Below are 20,972 nucleotides of genomic sequence, written 5' to 3' on the forward strand. Positions count from 1 at the left end.
GCTGCATAAAACTTACAGTGCTGTCAAAGTGACACAGCCGTGCAGCATGTGCAGCATAAATCAAGACTTTTTTTGCCCTGAAGCTGATTGGATATGCACCTCATTTTAGACATGCCTAATAATGTAATTCATTCAGTTTTAGTCTATTTTATGGTGAGGGAAAAAAAAGAAGAAAATTGTAGAAAGTTGTCTTTTGAACACCTGAGAAGCACAGATGTGGAATCAGAGGACAATAAAAGCAGCGACTCAGCGCTCACGTGCAAATCTCATCAGCCGGCTCTAGTTAGCAGCAGACAGCACTAATTGGTTCCAGAAGTGTTGCTCTCGTTCACACTGGCTGAGATGGCAAGCAGCAAGGGCGGGCAGAGAGGGAGAGAGAGAGAGCAGAAAGAAAAGAGAGGGAGGAGGGCAAATAATGAGAGGTCAGCCGCCATCTACAGTCGGGCTGCCAGATCCAGAAAGGCACGCCAATTTTATGGTCAATTGGGAGACGCATCTGGACTCATAGATCACAGGGCTGCAGAGCTGGACTTAGCACCCAGCTCACACACATTTCACGCACACAAAACAGACCACACAACACATACAATCACAGGAAAATACATACAGAGCGTTCTAGACGATCATTTCATAATTTGAAGATTTCAGATTGTCTATGTATACTCGATACTGGCATCACTAAGTTATCTTGTTATAACAAATTACTAAATACAAGAAAATGATTCTAGCAGGAGTTGTTTAATTAACTTTCCACAGTTACTAAGACCTGGAATGATTATTTTCAAAATGTTCCCAGACTTTGAAAATCAAGTTGGGAATTTTAGATACACTGCACTAACTTCTACAAGTGTTCTGCAAAAGTCCTGCCAATGTAATACATCTTACTGAATGTGTGCAGAGTTGGTCAATTTGTCTGTGAGAGTGTCAACAATTAGTCCATTAATTGATTAGTCAATGGACAATATAAAATCAGCAGCTAATATTTTGATAGTCATTTAATAGTTTTAGGAAAAAATTATGAACTTTTGCTGGTTAGCTTCTGGAAAGTAAGTTTGTTACGATAGTAAACTGAATATTATGAGGTTTTTCACTGTTGACCAAACAAAACAAGACATCTGGAAAATGTCCTGGGCTCTGAGGAATGTAATAGACGAAATGATTAATCAATGAATCAAGCAAATAATCAGATACATCGATAATGAAAATAATCATCAGTTGCAGCTCTATTGTCTATTATAGAAGGATAAAGATGATTGTTACCTCTGTTGGAACAGCCAGAGCAGGCAGCAGGGGCTTCATGTAGCTGTACCTATGCATTGTCACCATGACGACACAGCGTAGCATCTCCAGGACAGCTGCTGTTGGCCTGAACAAGATGACACATCAGCTGACAACACAACACTGAGGCTAAATGACATTTCGGCTTGATTTGTTCACCTTACTGACGCCCCCGGCCTTCACGCCGAGGACAGACTTTGCAGTGATGATGTTACAGGAATAATCAAGTTTTTTTTAATGGGAGAACCTTCAATTTACAGAGCTGATTGAGTTCAAATAGATTTGACCCCTGACGTTTTATGTGAGGAGTCATAGTCTATTAGCAGGTCAATTCCACTGCTACATGGCAGATATATGACACCAGCAACACGTGCTATAGAGATTAAAACCCCATTCAGATGAGATACATTTCTCTAGGGGAGCTTGGGTTATTTTAATCTTACAATCTGTGAGTTTTTGCATTTGGTGTTATTGAGTTTCATCAGTCCAGCACACAGTTTGAGTTCTATGTAACAGCTGAAGACTGTAGTAGAGAGGTTTCTGTAAAGTCGACAGATGCCAACTCACTAATTCTGATGTCTGGAAAAAATTTGTAATAATTCATAACAAGAGTAAGAACACCCAGCTCATCAAATGGGCTAAATGTCAGCTGTTATGAGGAAACTGTGATTTAGCGATAGTACTAATTAGCACAAATTCAAGAAATCACAACATTTGCGAGAACTTGAAACTTTGCTACATTACTGCAACTTTTCAGCATTAAATGGCTAAATCAACAGACACTGAATTTAGTGTTGCGGTTGCTCATGTTATCGCAGCACACATTTAGCAAAGAGAAACTAATACAAACCAAAACCTCAGAGACTTTGTGCTTCTTGTACTACAAGCAAAGACTACACAGTGGAGCTTTTAAGAGACAGAGTATGACTCAGAGGACTCTGAGCTGTAGTTTCATACATGAGTGTAAGACATCACTCTTTGATTTTCATTCAACCTGCATAATACAGTTGGTTTGCATTCGGATAGTCAGATTACTAGTTGACGTGTTGTTCAGTTAAAAAGACGGACATAATCTCATGTTTAGAAAATACATTTAAAAATTAGAACAGAAATATAGTTGTTACTGTGAAATGCTGTATGCTTTTTAATCCAAGAAAGTAACTACATATGACTCAACTCACAACTCAGAACAATTCATGATACCTATTTCAGGATTTTCTCATGATTTTTTTTTTTATTTTAAACATAAAAGACATCAAAGACAATCTGACTGAAGGCATGACTGAAATAGATCCCTTTATTTCTCTGACAAAAATAATCCTTTTTTACAATGTATTTCTGAGATGCAGTATAAACTATGAAAAATAATGCACATTTCGTTTTTTCTTTGTAAAAGTGAGACAGAAAATATATTTTATATTTTCAGGCAGAAGCTGAGATCTCTGTACATTTACGTTATCCCCTGTGGTCACAAAAACCCTTTCACAGGGACAGAGATGGCTGGTATGGAGGGGTATGCTTTTGCTCAAAGGGTAGAGCAGTTGGTAGAGCTGAGTATTTTCTTTCCACCACTTGAGCGGACAGCTTGTGAGGGACTGTTCTGCATCAATCTGACTGATGGACTGTGGTGCTGCTGCTTTAGTTAAAGTCCCTCCGAAGAGATCTTCCAGTGCTGTCTTCTTGGGTGGAGTTTTTTTCCAGCTCGGCTCCATATGCTGCGTCTGTCTGGTCAACAGGCTGTTCTCTGCTGCAGGTGTGGGGACACTGGTGGCTGCTCCCCCCTCATCTGTTTCCTTTCACAGTGAAATGGGAGCAGAGATGGAAAAGTAAATCTAGGTGTAACAGAGACCGATCCTAAATTTCTGGTTGACATTTAAAATATATATAGGCCATAATAAACCAAGTAATTAAAAAAACCATGCACACATTCAGAGAAAGAGAGAGAGAAATAGAGTAAAATAAATACCTGGTTGTGTTGCAAATGCACAGCCTTTGTCCTTCAGCCTGTGGATCAAATTCTGTTGCTGGTCTTCCCCTAGATGCAGTGTCCTCCAGCAGGTAGTTGTGTTCCCTCATGTATTGGTCTTAAATGTTGTTGAGAATAGCTCTCTTCATGTTGCTCACTGTGAGGGAGTCTTCTTCATTGAATGCCATGCTATGTTCGATCATATGCTTTAAGGGCACATGTGTATTCTTTTGTAGAGAAGACTAACCATTTTTTTCCTTATTTTCAGCCACAGATATAATGTTACAGTGTCGGATGTTCGTATTAAACGTGGCCAAAGTGTAGATATAATGATGCAGAAGTAATCTTTATGAACAAAAAGCACCAGCTTCAGACTGCTCTGAACGCTCCCAACACTTGTGATGGATTTCTTTATATGTTCATGTGCTCCACGCAAAGCAGTTCACTGCTCCGCTTGACTAACATTATGGCATTTTTCCATTGTTTTGGGGCTAGTCACATCGAGCCTTGATTTGGGCTGGCACACTGTGAGCGTTTTTCCATTACACAGCAGACATCATCATCACTCTGAGGCTGTTTCTACTTGTACTATTCCTTCCTGCATAATTCCTTTTTTTGCATTATTTCTAACTGATCTGTTGAACAAAGAGCTCCAAATAGCTCCATATCTTGTTGTGTCGCCCAGTTGTATTGCCCCAAATGAAGCTCTGCTAATTCGCTAATGAACACCTTTAATTTCCTGTACATTCTTCACAATAAAAGTCCCCTATTGTTTCACCATTTAAATGCTTTTAATATGAAGCAGTAAAGCAGGAAATGTTAGGTTTGCATCAGCAGTAACTTAACACAACTCTGATACGGTTGCCCCTTTGCAGGCTTCCCGAAAGCTGCCTGTTTCAGACAGAGGCTGAACTGAGGGGCTGCATAAAGGGCCATTACCATGCCACTAATGTAGTGGAATCCCTGAATAAAAATATAAAGGAAATGAGCACAATAGGTCCACTTTAACCTGATTTTATGTGACTAATCTCACAGACACCAGTAACCTTCATGGTAGACTTTGTAACTGTCTGTCCAAATAATTTAATTTTAAATAAAACAAATTACTGGGTAATTAGTTAATAATACATGGACCATCACATAATCACCTCATGTAATTTGGCTCAAATGCTTTCCAGAACAATGAGTTTATCATTTATTAACCATTTCTACCCTGGAATATTAATCATGTCTGAATGGGGCTTCAGATCTCTGTGCTGGTATTAATTAAACTTTTTTTTCTTGAAGGTGAAACAAAGTCAGCTCTTGACTCTGTGGTCACAGGTTGCATGAGTCTAGGATATGCAAGCAGTACACCCAAGTTTCATTTGAATAGTTTTTGAAACCTGAAGTCGTACAACTATCCAGTATTTCACAAAGAAATACACTGATTAGATAAAAAGGCATAACAAAATCTTATTTGTGTGATTGAAGAGCACAAATATGCAATTGTTTTTTTCATAATCTATCAAACCTTTAATTATATAAATCTAAGGAAACAGTGGGAAACATAAGTCAACAGTTCAGAATGCAAAGTAGGGCTTTCACTTTAAAAAAAAATCAAGTTTGAACTAATGTGCACTAACACAAAATTAGTTTGAATGAACTTGAATACGAGCCCACGTATTGACTGAACAGCTAACGCCACAAGGCAGGTGTGTTTTACGAAGTCATCACACATAACGACAATGCAATTTAGACACAGCCTTCAAAAAGACTTTTTGCTGGATAACAAACAAACAATGCATAACTATGTTATCAATTCATTTTCTGTCGATGGACTAATAAAGTCAACATTTTAGCACTATTAGCAATATGTTTTATTCCTTCTTCTTTTGACCTGTTAAATATCTCACGACCACTTTGATTTATCTAGTGACTCCTTGGAGGGTTTCAACCCCCAGATTGAGAAACTAGAGGTTGAGCCTCCTTTCCTGTTTCTCTGTCTCACCCATCATTTCCCCTCTCTCCACTTCCATAGAAATAAATAATAAACCAATGTCAGTACTGTACCTCTGGTCAATGATGAAGCCCATGGAGGTGAGAGTGAGCAGAACGTAGCCGGTCATCCCCAGAATGGTTAGCTGAGACAGCACCTAGGTTTGAGATATGTTTACACACCATGAGAGATGAAGTTTGGGAAAAAATACATTAGAATCTAAAACTTAAATCAATATCACGGCCTGTTAAGTTACATCCACAGGAGACCTTACTGGGAGAGCAGTCATAAACCACATGGCTGTTGGACTGTTTACTTGGCAGTGCCAACCAAAATATGTCTGACCTTCAGAATATGTACTGGCACATACGGTATCTTGGAGCAAATGCACTCCGCCTCTTACTTTACACTGACATGCCTAGTTTACATAGACGCTCTAATCATCCCCGATGGGTCTTGACAGGGGACTTGACCACAGTGGAAGAGACTGCAGTTTGAATCCCGATAGCGTCTAAACCGAGCCAAAACAACCAACAACGGAGCAGAAATCCCATGCAGATTCTTACTGACCTTTTCCGAACAGGGACACACACACACACACACACACACACACACACACAAACAGACCCGAACAAACACACAAATGCAGTGAGTACAGAACGTGATGTACAGCCTAATTTGTGTTCTCTAACCTAGGGCCTTGGCTCAGGGTAGCAGCTGGAAGCCCGGTGTCTCCTGAGGATGCCGTGGACTGTCAGCTTAGGTTTATATTTCTCCGACACTCAATACAGAACCTAACAGCCAAATCTCACCGACTGCTCCCACACTGTACATACCCTGAAGACCATATATAGTAAGCATAAAAATCAACCCATCAACAGGATGCAATAAAACAGTATTTCTTTATGTTTATCTGAAACTCATAATCCATAAGCCCCCATAAGAACTATTAGCTCACACATGGGAACAGTGAGGGATGATATGGTTATGTCTTCCAAGAATCAGACAGGAAGATTCTGGGATAAAAAGTCATCCGAGACTGTCAAAGTTTGTTAAAGCTGAATTATCGAAAGCAAATTGCATTAGAGTTCAAAGGCTACAGATACAGTTATTTTTGGTATTGAGGTGTAATGACTGAAGAATAATTATGGTATCAGAGGTTATGTGAACTTATCTGTGTTTAATAACCCAGGGGGGTCCAGCAGACCAGACGTGTTTGGTCACATGATCTTATTTGTTTGACTATGTATCACCCTGGTGGGCAAACAGCCCAGCAGGAGAGAGAAAATCCTTCAGTGTTGTCAGCTGGAGTCACATTTGCAGGACTTCTTTTTTTTTTTTTGGAAAATGGAAAGTTAAGTGTTTTGTGCTTCTGTGACTGTGTTTCATTTTCTGTGTGATCGAGTGTCAAACTGCAGTAATATCTGCAGAGGATAGAAATGAAACTTAACATCTGTTGGCAGCACGGTGCCATGAGCAGCGGGCTGATTATGTTTTTTCTGTTGTCCCCTGAGACGAAGCAGATTAACTCATTATTCAGACCATTATAGCAGTCGTTATTATGACAACCTTCATGAAGACTGGTTGGACAGAGTTACCTCTGAGAGAATGCACCAGCACTTCATTAGTGAAATGCTACTACACTAAATTACGAAGACGATATAAATGCTACACTATTGATCATTTGCACTGAAATCACTCTCATGTGTGTTAATCTTCATTAAAACTTCACATAGAGTTTGTTATTACTTTTTGATCCAATCACATATCTGTACCACTTTTCTTGCTGATGAGTAGAAATCATGCCGAGGACATAAAAATAGAAAATATGCCATACTTGTGCAAGTTTTTTCCCCCAAAATACAACATGGACTGGAAAGTCTGCTTTGAAAGCCACAAACCTTGGAGCTTGGTGAAGTAAATGCTGACTCACTAGTACTGTGTAGTGACAGTATTACTGTCATTTCAGTCTATAGGACAGTAAAAATTGCACTTATAACATCTTGAAGTGGGAGTCCACACAATTAAGAAAATTTAGGTACAATATTTTGACAAATTATCAGACTTTTTGTCCCTGTATATCTTTAAATTGTAACTAATATCACAGCATGTACTCAGATTTAAATTGTGCAATCATAAAAACACTAATGGAGAGTCGTTATGAGATGAGAGTTCTTGACTTGGTCAATTTCCCTCGCTGCCTCTAATAGGAGCTGTTAAGCTAACCTATAATAAAAAGTGCACGTTGGCCTGCTGATGATGTAATTGAAGAGTAGCTTCACTTGTTTGAAATAGTAATGTTTTCATGGCTTTGAATTAACGCAAAAGCCCATAAATTGTCCTGCAGTGTATCATCAATTGTCAAGCTAAATAAGCAGCTAGCGAACATGTGGGTATAAATACATAACAGTGACATGATTTATTGTCGGGCCAGAGTGCTCACTTTGTTATTTTCCCTCCAAGTCCTGATTGCTGCATCCTGAAGGCTATTTGGGTTGGGAAATGGTTGACTCGACAATTAAGGCGTTTGTGTTCACTGCTGGACCACCAGCTGGTGTTTCATTCGCCGAGAAGGAGGGGAGCCTTCGACCCTGGAGGGGAGATGTGTGTATGTGTATGTGTGTGTGTGTGTGTGTGTGTGTCTGTGTGTGTGTGTGTGTGTGTGTGTGTGAGGGGGGACCACAACTGAAGGAGCACCACGGAGGTAGTGATCACAAAGAAAGGCCATTTTATTTGGGAGTTTGGAGGAGCTGGGCGTGACAGCACTTTTTGGCTAACCAAAACTATGCCTAGGGAAAAAAGCCTTCCAAAGATAACTGTTGAGGAGACCTGTTTCTTTTTTTTCTGAAGAAGGAGGAAGGGGGTCTTTTGGCTCTTCGAGTGGAAAATAATAGACAAAGGTTGTTCTAAAGGGGAATGCCGATCAGTCATTCTGTCATGATGTTAGACAGAGCTAGTCTTTTCCTGCTGGCTAAGTAGAGGACTCTACTCAACCACAGACCAGCCACAACAAACTGCATAATTAGGTGAAATAATGTTGGCAAACAAACATGCAGAACTCCAACAGTCTTAAATTAAGAGCCCTGGACCACCTTGTCATACTTTATATGAGTAATTACAGTAGCCTAAACATAACAGTAGCCAGTTTGTGACCAGAAGGTCACCAGCATCAATCCAAGGACTGAGAAGTCTGACTGACATAAAGGAATGCAAAACGCTCTTCTCTTCTGCAGGACTACCATCAATGGTTGTTTTCTTTTCTTTTTTTGAGATTTTTTTTGGATTTTGTAAGTTATTTGTCTTGTAATTGTGTTGTATTCATGCTTTGAATAGGAATGTTGATCTTACACTTTTTGTTATATTATTTCTTTGGTTGTGCATTTGCAGGGAACCGTTGGAAATGAAAGCTTTACTCTCATTTGGTTTCCCCTGCTGACATTAAGGCTGTCTATCTATCTATTTATCCTATAAATCTATTTAAGTATTCAAGGCAGTCAAACTTCCAATGAACATAAAAGACAAAATCCCCTTTATTCTTTGTCGCTGCTGACATTTAAAGTTTTCTTAATGTGACAAGTACATACCATCTTGTTTTCAAACAAATCATGGTAAGTCCGCAGCACCAGCAGGAAATGTAGGACCACATAAACTTGTAAATGCAGCGGCCAGCTGGGAACATGAGGCACTTCCTTTCCTGTAACCTGCACATGGAAAATAAAACATATTTCAATCCCTCATTCTTTTGGGGTTTTTGGAGTCATTTTTGCTGCACAGAGACTCACACCTGACAGCATTCTCATACTTCAATAACACAGACAACAGCAATTCATTCAAGTGCAGATTTAGTTTATGATTACATGTTCAGTGCAGTGAAAAGCTTGCGCACTTCATGGCAAGTGTAACATAGAGAATAATGTGTTGTGTGTATTGTTTCTACATGAAAAAAGACAATTAAATTAAACATTTAAATGCAGTGAAATGAGAATAAATAAATAAATGATTCAAACTTCTCGTCTTGTGTCCACGCCAGATGTACATGTCAACATTCCTGTCTTTTCTAGTGAACTATGTAGCTAACTGCAGCCATCATACAAACCCACAATTCATCTTGATGTTGGTAGTAGCTGGCAGAGCGGCAAATTCATGGGTCAGAGGTGTGTGTTTGGACTTTTAACATTGAGAAAAACTGTGTGGTTGTGCTCTAATTTGTTCTTTTCTTCCTCGTCCTCCACCTCTTGATGTCAAAACCCAGGTGAGGGAGGTGTGGGTATCAATTTACAGTGCAGTCAAACAAAACGTGGGCTGAGAAGATTCATCGTGTCAGATGTATTGAAAAGGGGACACTGCAATGATGGATGGATGTCTGTTAAACACGGTCACAGTTGTACAACTTGAGGTAAACGCCTGCTCTGAACGCCTCGTTTGCAACGTTGCCTCAACTTCCTCCTCGTGATGACGTCAAATCGTTCACACTTGCCCACAAATGGCTGTCTGTTCTGTAGTCTTTGTTGCTAAGGATGCTCCACTTGCTCTATTTCGGATCAAATTTGGGCTTGAATATGTACAGATATAATTGAGAGGTTTTCATTTTGAATAAAGATCAAAGTCTTACTTCTAGTTTTTCTTTACTTAGCTCCAGGAGTCACCACAAGCTGGCCATCAGAACAGAGTGGGCACATTGGGGGGCAACTACACTTTCCCCAAACACCCACACTGGCTGTTGTCCTCAATATCATGTTCAGTACATGCATGAATCGTTACCCATGAATCCCATATGTGTGGGTATGCAATTTGAATCCAGCAAGAGAAAGATGAACAGTGTTGAATGACATAAAGAAGTGAGTGAGTAAGTGATCAAAATCTATTATAACTACAAAGGACAATAAAAAGAGCATTAAGGCAAAAAAAGAGAGACAAAAACAACAGAGTCAATGTTAATGGGGCTTTTAAATGTCTTTTAGGAAAATTTAATGGAGAAACAGGTTCAAACTTGTTGACCTTTCTCAATTCCCAAATCCTTTCTACTTCTTACTGTACGTGTATATTTTCAAGATCTCGAGACTCGAGAGTTAAAAAAAAAGCTGTTATTTGAGTCTTTTACTGGCTGAATCTCAAAACTGGTGAAAATTAGTTTGTTGTGTTCCATCTACAAAGTCAACCAGGATTTATTGGGTGTAGCGGTTTCCCCCAAACACTAAGGAACATATGAGTCCCTCTGTAAGAATTCCCTGAGTCATTTGACCTGTTTTTGTCTGCCTGTGCGTCCGAACGATAAGTAATTAGGTCTGAGGGCTCTATGTTGAAACTGTGTCCTCTTTGGGGATGAAGTATGAAAAAAAAAAAAAAAAAACAGCCAATCACAGACGCCTGTCTCTAAATTCAGGGGGTTTCCCAAGATTCTGAGGAACCGAATCACCACATGTGGGTTACCCCCGCATCTCATCCCCAACCCTGTAGGTATTCCAGCACGCTGCTCTGCTTATTCTCAAAAAGCTGAAACACGTTCAACCCTCTCTCTCGCTCTCTCTCTCTCTCTCTCTCTCTCTCTCTCTCTCTCTCTCTCTCTCTCTGTCTGTCCTTTACTCCCCTCTCTTTCCTTTCCCTCCTTCACCGGCAGATATCAGCGAGCTGCCGTCTACGGGAAGCCTTTCAAGATATTTCGGTTAAATGCCAGCTCAATCCGTGTTTAGAATCACCCCGCTGAGTTTAAGGGCCAATTTAATCGTAAAGGCAAAGGGGGATTTTTTTTTTTTTTTTTTTTTAAGTGTGAAGCATGGGGGACCTAAATATGTGACACCATCAGCGTTATTTCAAAGCTAACCGCTGGGTCATTCAACTGGAGCCTGTATTTCTTCACACACACACACACACACACACACACACACACACACACACACACACACACACACACACACACACACACACACACACACACACACACACACACACACACACACACACACACACACACACACACACACACAGAGTTTCCCTCAACTGCATGCGGTTTTAATCCCGCAGACTGCGTTTAAAGACGGTGAAAATGAACTTATTGTGTTCCCTCTACAAAGGCTTTGCAGCTTTTATTTGATGTGGCAGTTCCTTGTAAAACTTTTCGAATATGTGAATCCTGCAATAAGGAATGCTGTGAGTCATTTAGGCCTGTGCTTTAAGTGTGTCAGAATGATATGTAATGAAGTCTGAGGACATTGCCGAGAAAAAAATGACTGTGCCTCTTTCAGGAATGATGGAAACAAAGATCATTTTTAACCAACCTTGGGATTGCCTTTGTGGTCACCCAGCCGAGGTTTACCAGGCTTCCAACTTGGACCATTGAGGAAAGTCAACAATTTGTTGCTGATATTCTTGTAAATCTTGGACTTTTTCCACAAATACAAATAGTAGTGGAACTGGAATAGAAAAGAAAAAAAAACCCAAGTCAAACATTAATATACAATCAAACGCTACATTTAACTGATCAATGTTAACGGAGCAATAGCTGCGATAATTAATCCTGAGTAGAAATGTTTCTGCTTTCATTGGGCAGGACGTCGCTCGTGCTTTGCTCTGCCAATGGCGAGGGCAGCAAAAATAATCATAACATCTACCTCCCGGCATTTCATTTATTGGCCTCCTTCACCTCTGCTAGGCAGTTTGTTTAGAGTAAGGAGTAATAATGTTATGGTTACAAAATAGCCTCTCAGCCGGCGAGGGAAACATGAGCTCACGCCTCATCTGCTGAAGGTGTTTGTACTCAGATTGATGTGAACGAGCTGCTCGAACAGTGGCCCAATGGCAGCGATGTCATCGAAGGACTGACCTGAATATAGAGGATCTCAAATGTCTTGATAGGATATACAAGTCCATACACCACTTTGTCTGTCTCTAGAGCAAAGGTACCTGGAAACAAACAAAAAAAAACATGAATAAATATCTTAAAATTGTATTTAAAGGATTTTTATGACACTTGGGGCCAGTGCAACAAATACAATAAGCAGCATCCAACATTAGCATTATATGTAGAGTCTTGTTTGAGGCTAACTGGCTAATGTAAGTCCAATATTCACTCTCTTTAAACTCAGTTTTAGGTCTCTACCAACCCCTGAGGGAAATATCTGGCATTCTTTTTAGCAGCTAAATGCTTCACTATGTTATATGCTAACTGTGTGTGCTTGCTATTTGGTGTTGAGCTGGTAAGGTACACTGGGTTTATCATAGCTTTATTGCTAAGAGCTACCTGCTGTTGGAAACAAGAGAGATTGAAACATAAGAGTTAAGTTGTGAGCTGTAAAACCAAAACAAAGGGATGAAAGACACTAAAAAGTTCTGTACAGCTAAGGAGAATCACAGAGTTAGTGATAATTCACTGTGGGTTCATTAGTGACACCTTACACATGTTTACCATTGTTGAATGGGGAAAAAATAGCACCAATCAATAAATAATAAAGCTGCTAGCGAGAAGCAAAAAGAAAGCTGAGATCACTTTTTGTGAGTTCAATCTCTTTAAACTGTCCAACCACAAAGAGATAAAATTGACCCTAAGGATTTGTGGGTAATGTACACTTCAAATTTGATCAGTTATCTGCTGACACTTGCAGATTTTGAATTCAGATGCAAAACTAAGTCCAACGTTTAAAAGCTAAAGTAATGGGTGACACCACAACTTCTGGTTTCTGTCCAAAACCAAGTAATGATATTTTCATTTTTAAAAACAGCCGTGAGCAAACATCTGATTACTTTTCCTTACCGAATAATCGGTCCCATATGATCAGAATTCCTCCATAATTCTTGTCAATGCAATAAAGGTTCCTTCCTGTTGAGATAACACTTGGTCACTTTTGCACAGAAAATGTCTTAACAAAGAAAAATCCACATCGCTGACACCGGCCATTGCCTCTTTTCATTACATTATTTTTTCCCACATCCGAGTTAGTACGTCAAACTGTTCAAAAATAACCCAATCTCATTAAATCATACATAATTATCAACCTGTCAGCATTGAACAAATGTTTGATATTGCTATTTATGGGCATTGTCCTGGTGATCATCAACCAGTAAAACATTAAACTGTCCAGTATAAAACAGAACTTATCTCACCGTGGTGAACTCTGTGATGTTTTGGGGTATTAAAGACCCACTCCAAAGGTCCAAGGTCTGTGATCAGCTGAAAGGGAGAAGAAAAACATTTAAAATTCAGCCAAACTTTGAAGTAATATTCTGTTACATTTTAAAGTATGTATAACTAAATAATTAAATAACAAAATTGAATATATAAACAATGGTTTCTCCAACAAATAAATCAAACTGATATATGTAAGATCTAGTTTGTACTGATAGGGACATTAGAAGGAGGGTCATGGGGATAAAAAGGGGCTTTCATTTTTAGAGTATAAATATGCTCTGCAAATTTTATGAGAATCTTGTGCACAAAGATGATATTAGAGACTGATAAAATGTGAATAGGGAAAGCTCATGGAGAACCTTCAATGGAAGGTTCATCCTCAGGAGAATCAATGTCATCAGTAAAAATTAAGGATTAGGTTTCGATATTTCTTGTTTTAAACTGGAATGTCGACCGACAGACTAACATGCGTGTTGTTGGGACACAGAGACCAGGGAGAACACAAGTATGCACGATTTAGCAGGAGCCATCACACTGCTCTTTGCTCCCACCGTGATCTTTTTATTTACTGTTGCTGCAACACTTCAATCAATCAGATCATCTTCAAACACAAACATAATTTTTTACATAAATTCAATCTCCCCTCATATTCTGCCTTTATTCCTCTATGGGTGAACGCCATTATTTCCTCCTGTTCTATTTTTCTGTCACTTCCACTTTCCAACACAAAATCCCTATATCTACACTTCTCACCTCACCATACCTGACTTTTTGCCTGCATTTTTCAAAACAATCAGAGTTACTGTTCTTTAAATATTGCTGATATTCTGCCACAGCTGCTACTGCACATCCCACCACAACCACCATGACCTCCATGATTTCCAGAGAGACTCAACCATGGTTAATAGTTGAGTAAGCTGTGACTCAGGAGGTCATCCGCTAATCAGAAGATCAGCGGTTTGATCCCCAGCTCCTCTAGTCTGCATGTGGAAGTGTCCTTGGGTGAGAGACTGAACTTCAAGTGCTCCAAAAGGCTGTGCAGTCAGTGTGTGAGTGTGTGTGAACGATCAGAGCCTCCTGATGAGCAGGTTGGTACCTTGCATGTCAGCTTCTGTGTGAATGAGTGTGTGAATGGGTGAATGTCGACATGCATTTTGAGGAGTCAGAAGGCTAGAAAGGCTCTATAATAAATGCAGTCCATTCACCATCTGAAGGCTCCACTCCACCAGCATCTAGACTTCGGAGGATCCTTTAAAAGCTTTAAATGGGCACATGATTTATGAAGATGCTTCACATTGATGGATCACCAAAATCTTTCCGTGTAATCTCAATATATATTGTTATAACCTTATCAAACTCAAAATGATGAGAATCTACAACAGGTGACCAAATATGCATCTTCAGCTTGAGTGGAAAATGATGAAGGAAAAAATGTTTAAATAAGATTAAAGCCATAGTTAACACAGTTGAGTTGTCAATATCACTTTCATACATTCATTCATATTTATATCCTTATTTGTTTTTCTTGATTAACAAGCTCAAGTAAGTTTAATTCAACATTTATAGGTTAGTAGCAGAACAACTGCAGATGTGGAAGTGCAGAGACATTAACACTGCTAATAATGGTTACACCCCATCTATACACAAATAGAGAAAACATGCACATACAGTCTGGTCTGAGTCCAATACTAAATATGAATCATTTTTCTTCTTAAACAGATTCACCAGTGAGTCATTAAAGATTATAGAGGTCAGATTACAGAGCATATTTCACACAGTTCATGTTTCTCTTTTGGTTGCGACTCGCAGATATTTTGATGTTTCGCATCGATACGACAGACCTCTCAGTCTGGAGAAATGTGCACCGCTGGACAGGATTTCTCAGTGATTCATTATTTCCTTGTAATGGCTTCGTCTGGCAACCGAGCGTGAGAGTTTTATCTTGAATGAAAAGGGTCTCCACCATTTCACTTCGGCTCTGAGGCTGGAGTGGTGCAGGCGATGGCGTGCCAATAAATTACATGACATCAAAAAAAGCCCATAAAGGAGGCATAAATTACATCCCTTCAGAAAATTGTGACTATTACGACTGTTTTCACTAATAGTGCACTAAAAGATGGAAGGCGTTCCAAATCCATTCATTCCCTCTAACGATCGTGGGGATTGTAAAAGTGATACTCCCAGTCACTTTAAAGGCAGGCAGAGTGGTCATGCTTCTGTTTGGAATATTTCATAAAATCTCATTATTTTTTATTGAATGCAGGTTCCACTGCAACACTGAGTCTACAAAGGCTCGACTTAACAGACGGATTTGTGTTTGCACGGGGGGAAAGATAACTCGACAGATGTTTTATTCAGTCAAATTAACTTTTAACTCTGCACAGCAACCGTGAACTAAGGAGTAAATTCATTCAGTGACTGATAATACATTTACATACTTGATTGTTGTACTATACCGGATGTAATACACACAGTAGGATTCATATCTTCAACCTGCATAAACCTGGTTCATTGGGGGAGAAAAAAACAGCTACAGTGATGTCCAAAGTAATCATGATGATGACAGTCATCTAACTTTAATGAAGAACTTGTTTTAAAACCAAAGCATGATCTTTCCTCAACCCTAACCAAGTCATTTTTCTGCCCAAATAAACATTATAACTTTTTCATCCTTTTTAGCTGTGATTTGTAAGTATAATAAACTTATTGGCCTGAATATAAGACAATAATTTATTGTGGAAATTTGAAAAAGTAGGGGTTGCATCATGGGTTGTTTGTAGCCTTAAAGTTGCAAGGCTAGCGAGTATATTTAAGTCTGTTTAGGGTGAGACTTTTAGCGTTAGTCATCCTGAGAAGTGTTGCTTTAGCTCGGTTTAAACTGAAGGAGTTTCTGAAAGCTCATGTGATGGGGTTTTTTTCCTGCTGTGGAGGAAATTCATGGTGAAAACAAGCAGAAAGCATCTCCCAGCATCGTTGCTGCAGAGACAGACCACGAGACTGAATCGTCATGCCAAGCAGCCAAGAATTACTGCTGTCACAGATGATGAGGAGCTCAAACAGACAGTCTGAAAAATGCTAACAACCGAAGAAAATAATTTTGACCTCATCCAAGAGGTTGACAGGAGAGAGAGTGAGTATGTGACTGATAGACAAGATATATAAATCACGTTCTGATTTAATGGAAGTATTTCACTTTGACAAAAGAAAAATGCTTTAGGGATGAGCACTCTTCTCTCCTCAGATTAATAGTATCTCGAGGAAAATTTCCCAACAGGATGAGTGTGAAAGTATGTTATATCTTAAAAAAAAACATATTTTTCCAAAAATATTTGTTAGAAAAAGAGGAGGGTCATCTTATAGTCACGCCAGTTTCTTCTTTAGTGCTCCTTTTTTTAAAAACTCTACATGGTTCCATTTTATTACCTATTGCATAAATATTTGACCTTTTTATCCATTTTTATCCATTTTCTGTGTTTCATTGAGCAATCCTGTACTGCAGAAAGATAATAAAGATGAACTTTGAACTTCCCTACTACTGACCCCTTCGCCCCCCATTCAGTGTTTTTCACAACCACAAACATATTTGATTACAGAATCTATAACTTAAGTTTTTATATTTACCTCCGTGTGGATCCAGAATTGGTAGAGCAGGTTTAACTGTATGTGAACAGCGAAGATTGAAGGGGGTACAGCCAGAGCCATGGGCAGGTAGAAAATCTGAGGAGGAGAGGAGAGGAAAGGAGGGCAATCAGTACAAGTCTTAGAAATCTCCTGCAACGTCATCACAGCACAATCTAATGGAGAAAGACATGTTGAAAAATAGCAATCTATATTTTCTATTTAACGCCTTCCTTTATTGACTTTATTGGTTTTCAAAAGATGGAGTGAATTTCCCTAGCATCTCCTGCATAGTTACATCACTGCTCCTGATGTGCATATGTGCATGCTAGTAAAAAACTGTAAAGATATCCAGTTATCTTGTCTCCATTAGGTAATTTATGAACTTGTTTTGTTAGCCTTTTTTTACAACCTTATTGAAATTAGGTATTTATGACTTATGTGTGTATGCCGGTTGGTTTACGTAAGTGTGGAAAATGTGAGATCTTGTGTAAGATATGTATCTTGTGTGTATCTTTTTTCTGTTTCTCTGCTCTTTTCTTCACATGCACATTGTAATCTCTGATTTCATTACAAGTGTTATATAAGTGAGGATTTTCAGTAGCAAGCAATTTGAAAATGTAATATGACTGGGCTTTTTCACAATTTTTTGACATTTATAGACTAAATTAAGACAGAAAACATAGCCAGCACATTTATCAATTAGAAAATAATTGTTCATTGACAATAAATGTGTTTTACAGCAAAGTTAGAATATGTTTATGTTAGAATACATAATATATCAGGTACTGATAAAGGTGAACAGTTTTACTGACAAGTGCACAAAGAAAACACCAAAGAAATAAGTACTAAGAAGCAGAATCTTTCAAATAGTTACCTTCAATTTAAAATTTCTGCATAATTTCACACCTGTAACTTCCACCATAACTGCGTATTGCTAAGCAGTTATGTGCGTGCAAGATAACACCATATACAGTACACAAAAGTAGTTTTATATAAGTAAACATTATTAGAAAACTGCTAAAGGCTTACTGACAACTGCACAGTGTATAATCAATGATTAAGGGTGCCCTAAAAATAAAAATATGTTTTATTTTCATTTCATTTAATCAAAAAAGGTGTAAAAACTTCATACAACAGCCTGGCACTGACGCTTTAAGCCAATTATTGGTGGTTATTTGGTGATGACAGGATGTATAAAATGTATGTATGTAGGCTTGATTCAAAAACCTAGAGTGCTCATTTTGATGGTAATAAAGGAACATGTCACCAGCTTCCACAGTGTGCCTTATTGATGTGTTTTTAATAGTTTTTGGACAAAAATGGAGCTCTATACCACAGAGGAATTATTCATATCAGGCTACACAGACCGCACTGGTTTGTAGGATGAATTCATCAATAATTGCCTTTAATTAGTCATGGCTAGTGTCTTACCCATGATGCGAATTGCTGGGTGAGGGACTGTCTGAGGGCGGTGGTGAGGTTGTAGTACTCTGAACTGTGGTGGACCTGGTGAGCTGCCCAGAGGATGGCCGCCTCTGGAGGAAGTTACACAGAAAACACACGTTAAACACATTAAACATGACAGTCCAAGAGTCCAAGAGTCCAAAAGAACATCTCATATGAGGTTATTACTACTTGACCTATTCACATGTTACATGGCAGCAAACGGCGGTCATGTACCTTTTCCACACAAGATTTGCTCGCAGGCCTTGAACCCTCACACACATTCAGCTGCCTTTACATCACCACGACAAGTGATTTATCTCAAAAATCAACCTTGCTCCTTCCCCAGATGAGTAACTAGATACTTTCATCCCCAGAAGGAGCCATTTCTGTCCCGCTCCTGGCCAGCCACGATGAAAAGCTGAGGCTTGAGCATAGCTGGCCATCAGGGGGGGTTTCAGGTTCGGCGGGGGTATTCGGCTGCAGCTGGTTAGCGTCCAGCCTGATGTCCCAGTGCTCCAGTTTTCATTCCTCTGCTGTGTTGTGATACTTGCTACATTAATATCTGTGTTACACTTCATTTTAACATCCAAAGGGAACATGCTTGTTAAGTTTCACTGGATCTCCGGGCCGTTTCCGGACCACCCCGTCTGGTCTGTGCTTTTTGGCACCTCCCGTCCACTTTGGCTACGCAGCCGTACAAGAGAGAACAGTAACCTTCAAATATTGCCGAACCACAAAGCCTCATATAGACTATCTATAGTAATGCATTCATTATAATAAAAGCAGTGTAAGTTGTTAAAAGAGGATAAAGTTTCATGTGGTAGCCGTGTGCGCGACAGGATTTGTGATTAAGAGATGGATTAAAAAACTATTAAGCTCGAGTTTAAAAAGAAATATTGAGGGTGACTGTATGTGGTCACATTTGGGTGGCTGAGAAGATAAAATGTCAGTGTTAAACTCACACATGACACGCATGAATGTGACGAGATGAGCTTTTGTTAGCTTGATGATGATGCATTTTGTAGTTTATCTAAAGATTTTAAGGGATTTTTCAGCCAACTTGCTTTTCCTTTAACCTCTATGGAACGGTGTAAATCACCAAAATTGAAGTGTTGATGTTTTCATATGGCAACGTATATCCACGTATGGACACACACACACACACACTCGCTGTGGAATTACAGCCCCCTATTTTGAGAAAATCATTCACAAGTCACATCTCAAACTTCTTCTCTCTTGCTGTTTAATAAACCTGTGAATTCTGTCGAGGCCAGCGGTCATAAAACCCAATGGGTCGAGGGTCCGCCACACCTGAACAAACACACTGCTGAAGGTGTGTGCTGTATGCACGGAGGAGCACCGCGATCCGTCCGGACACGTTACGAATAAGTGAAAGGTGGAATTCCTCAAACTTTGGGGAAACCCCGAGGAGCTCTGAGAGAAAACTACCGTTCCTGAGCAATACTCCACACCTAGCTTATTTAACAGGGTTATTGCTGGATTTCAGCAGGTGTGAGAGAATAAATGTCAAAGCGAATGTTTTTGGAAGTGTCACATATAATATTAAAAGGGTGTATTTTGGAGGGAGTCTAAAGGGAAGCAACAGGGTTGGATTTTATTTCAAACTTTATTTGCCCTCTCAACGCAACTGACAGGAATCTGCAGACAAGACATCAGAGCAAGAGAGGAAGACTAGCTGCATCTACAGCAGTCGAGCAAAAAATGATGACGTTTATTCCGCTCTGAACCATGGGGGATTCAGAGATGAACTGTCCTGCTAAGAGACATATTGAGAGGATAATCCAGCCTTTGTTCAATTCCAGCAGCCTGAGTCTTTTTTGAGTTTTTTTTCCTTCTTCTCACTGGAGTCGTGCTTGGCAGGGGCCACGACTAAGGGCGGCTAAGATTGATGCTCGTTGTCATTGATAGGAAGTAGGAACCGCTAGGCTTCACTGCAAGCCCATGTCCTCATCTCTGGACTCGGCGGGACACTGCATAGTTTGGCAGGGCCTATTCAGGAGGGAAGCCCTGTTAATGGTGAGAACCAATGCCACAGAGCCTGCGTTCCCAGCAAGAGCGGAGAAACGCTGAGGACAGCACTTCCATCTGGCCTCCAGAGAGCCTCAACTCACAATTTCTCAACAAGGATGAGTGCATGCTAATCAGGTGATGGACAGTTTTGACACTTAAGTCACAGAAAATACTGGTTTCTCATCAGCTGTCAGGTGTCTATTAAACTAATATTATACTACAGTCACTGGAAGGCTGGAAGGTGTGTATTAACTTTAAGTAAACAGGCAGTATAACTGGACACCTGTGATGGAGGTGTTTGCTAAATTCATTCGACAGTATTACACTGTAAGTAAGAACAGCAACAGTGATGCTAAGCTAAAGAGCTTGGAACTAGCATTGGCTTCTTATTTCAATAACTAAATAAGAAGCTCCACAGGGAGAAGCCAGCAAAATTTCAGATGTGTTTGATATCTGCATGGATCTCGTTGTATAAATCTCCAAACTAACAGCAGAAGGAGGAAAGAGGACTTATTAATAGCATTAGCCAC

At 39.5% G+C, this 20,972-nt stretch overlaps 1 protein-coding gene across 1 annotated transcript in view; it reads right to left on the reverse strand.

Annotated features, from left to right (window-relative positions):
* agmo (alkylglycerol monooxygenase) overlaps positions 1 to 20,972 on the reverse strand; it is a 55,830-nt gene that overhangs the window by 14,216 nt on the left and 20,642 nt on the right. The window contains exons 4-12 of the mRNA XM_062422307.1: positions 18,397 to 18,500; positions 16,966 to 17,061; positions 13,320 to 13,386; positions 12,970 to 13,035; positions 12,043 to 12,122; positions 11,498 to 11,632; positions 8,807 to 8,923; positions 5,297 to 5,379; positions 1,261 to 1,366 (exon numbers count right to left, since the gene is read on the reverse strand). Of these exons, the coding sequence (XP_062278291.1) occupies positions 1,261 to 1,366; positions 5,297 to 5,379; positions 8,807 to 8,923; positions 11,498 to 11,632; positions 12,043 to 12,122; positions 12,970 to 13,035; positions 13,320 to 13,386; positions 16,966 to 17,061; positions 18,397 to 18,500 (854 nt within the window). The remainder of the gene's footprint in view (positions 1 to 1,260; positions 1,367 to 5,296; positions 5,380 to 8,806; positions 8,924 to 11,497; positions 11,633 to 12,042; positions 12,123 to 12,969; positions 13,036 to 13,319; positions 13,387 to 16,965; positions 17,062 to 18,396; positions 18,501 to 20,972) is intronic.

The sequence above is a fragment of the Scomber scombrus genome, chromosome 7, assembly GCF_963691925.1.
Source record: "Scomber scombrus chromosome 7, fScoSco1.1, whole genome shotgun sequence".
Taxonomy (NCBI): domain Eukaryota; kingdom Metazoa; phylum Chordata; class Actinopteri; order Scombriformes; family Scombridae; genus Scomber; species Scomber scombrus.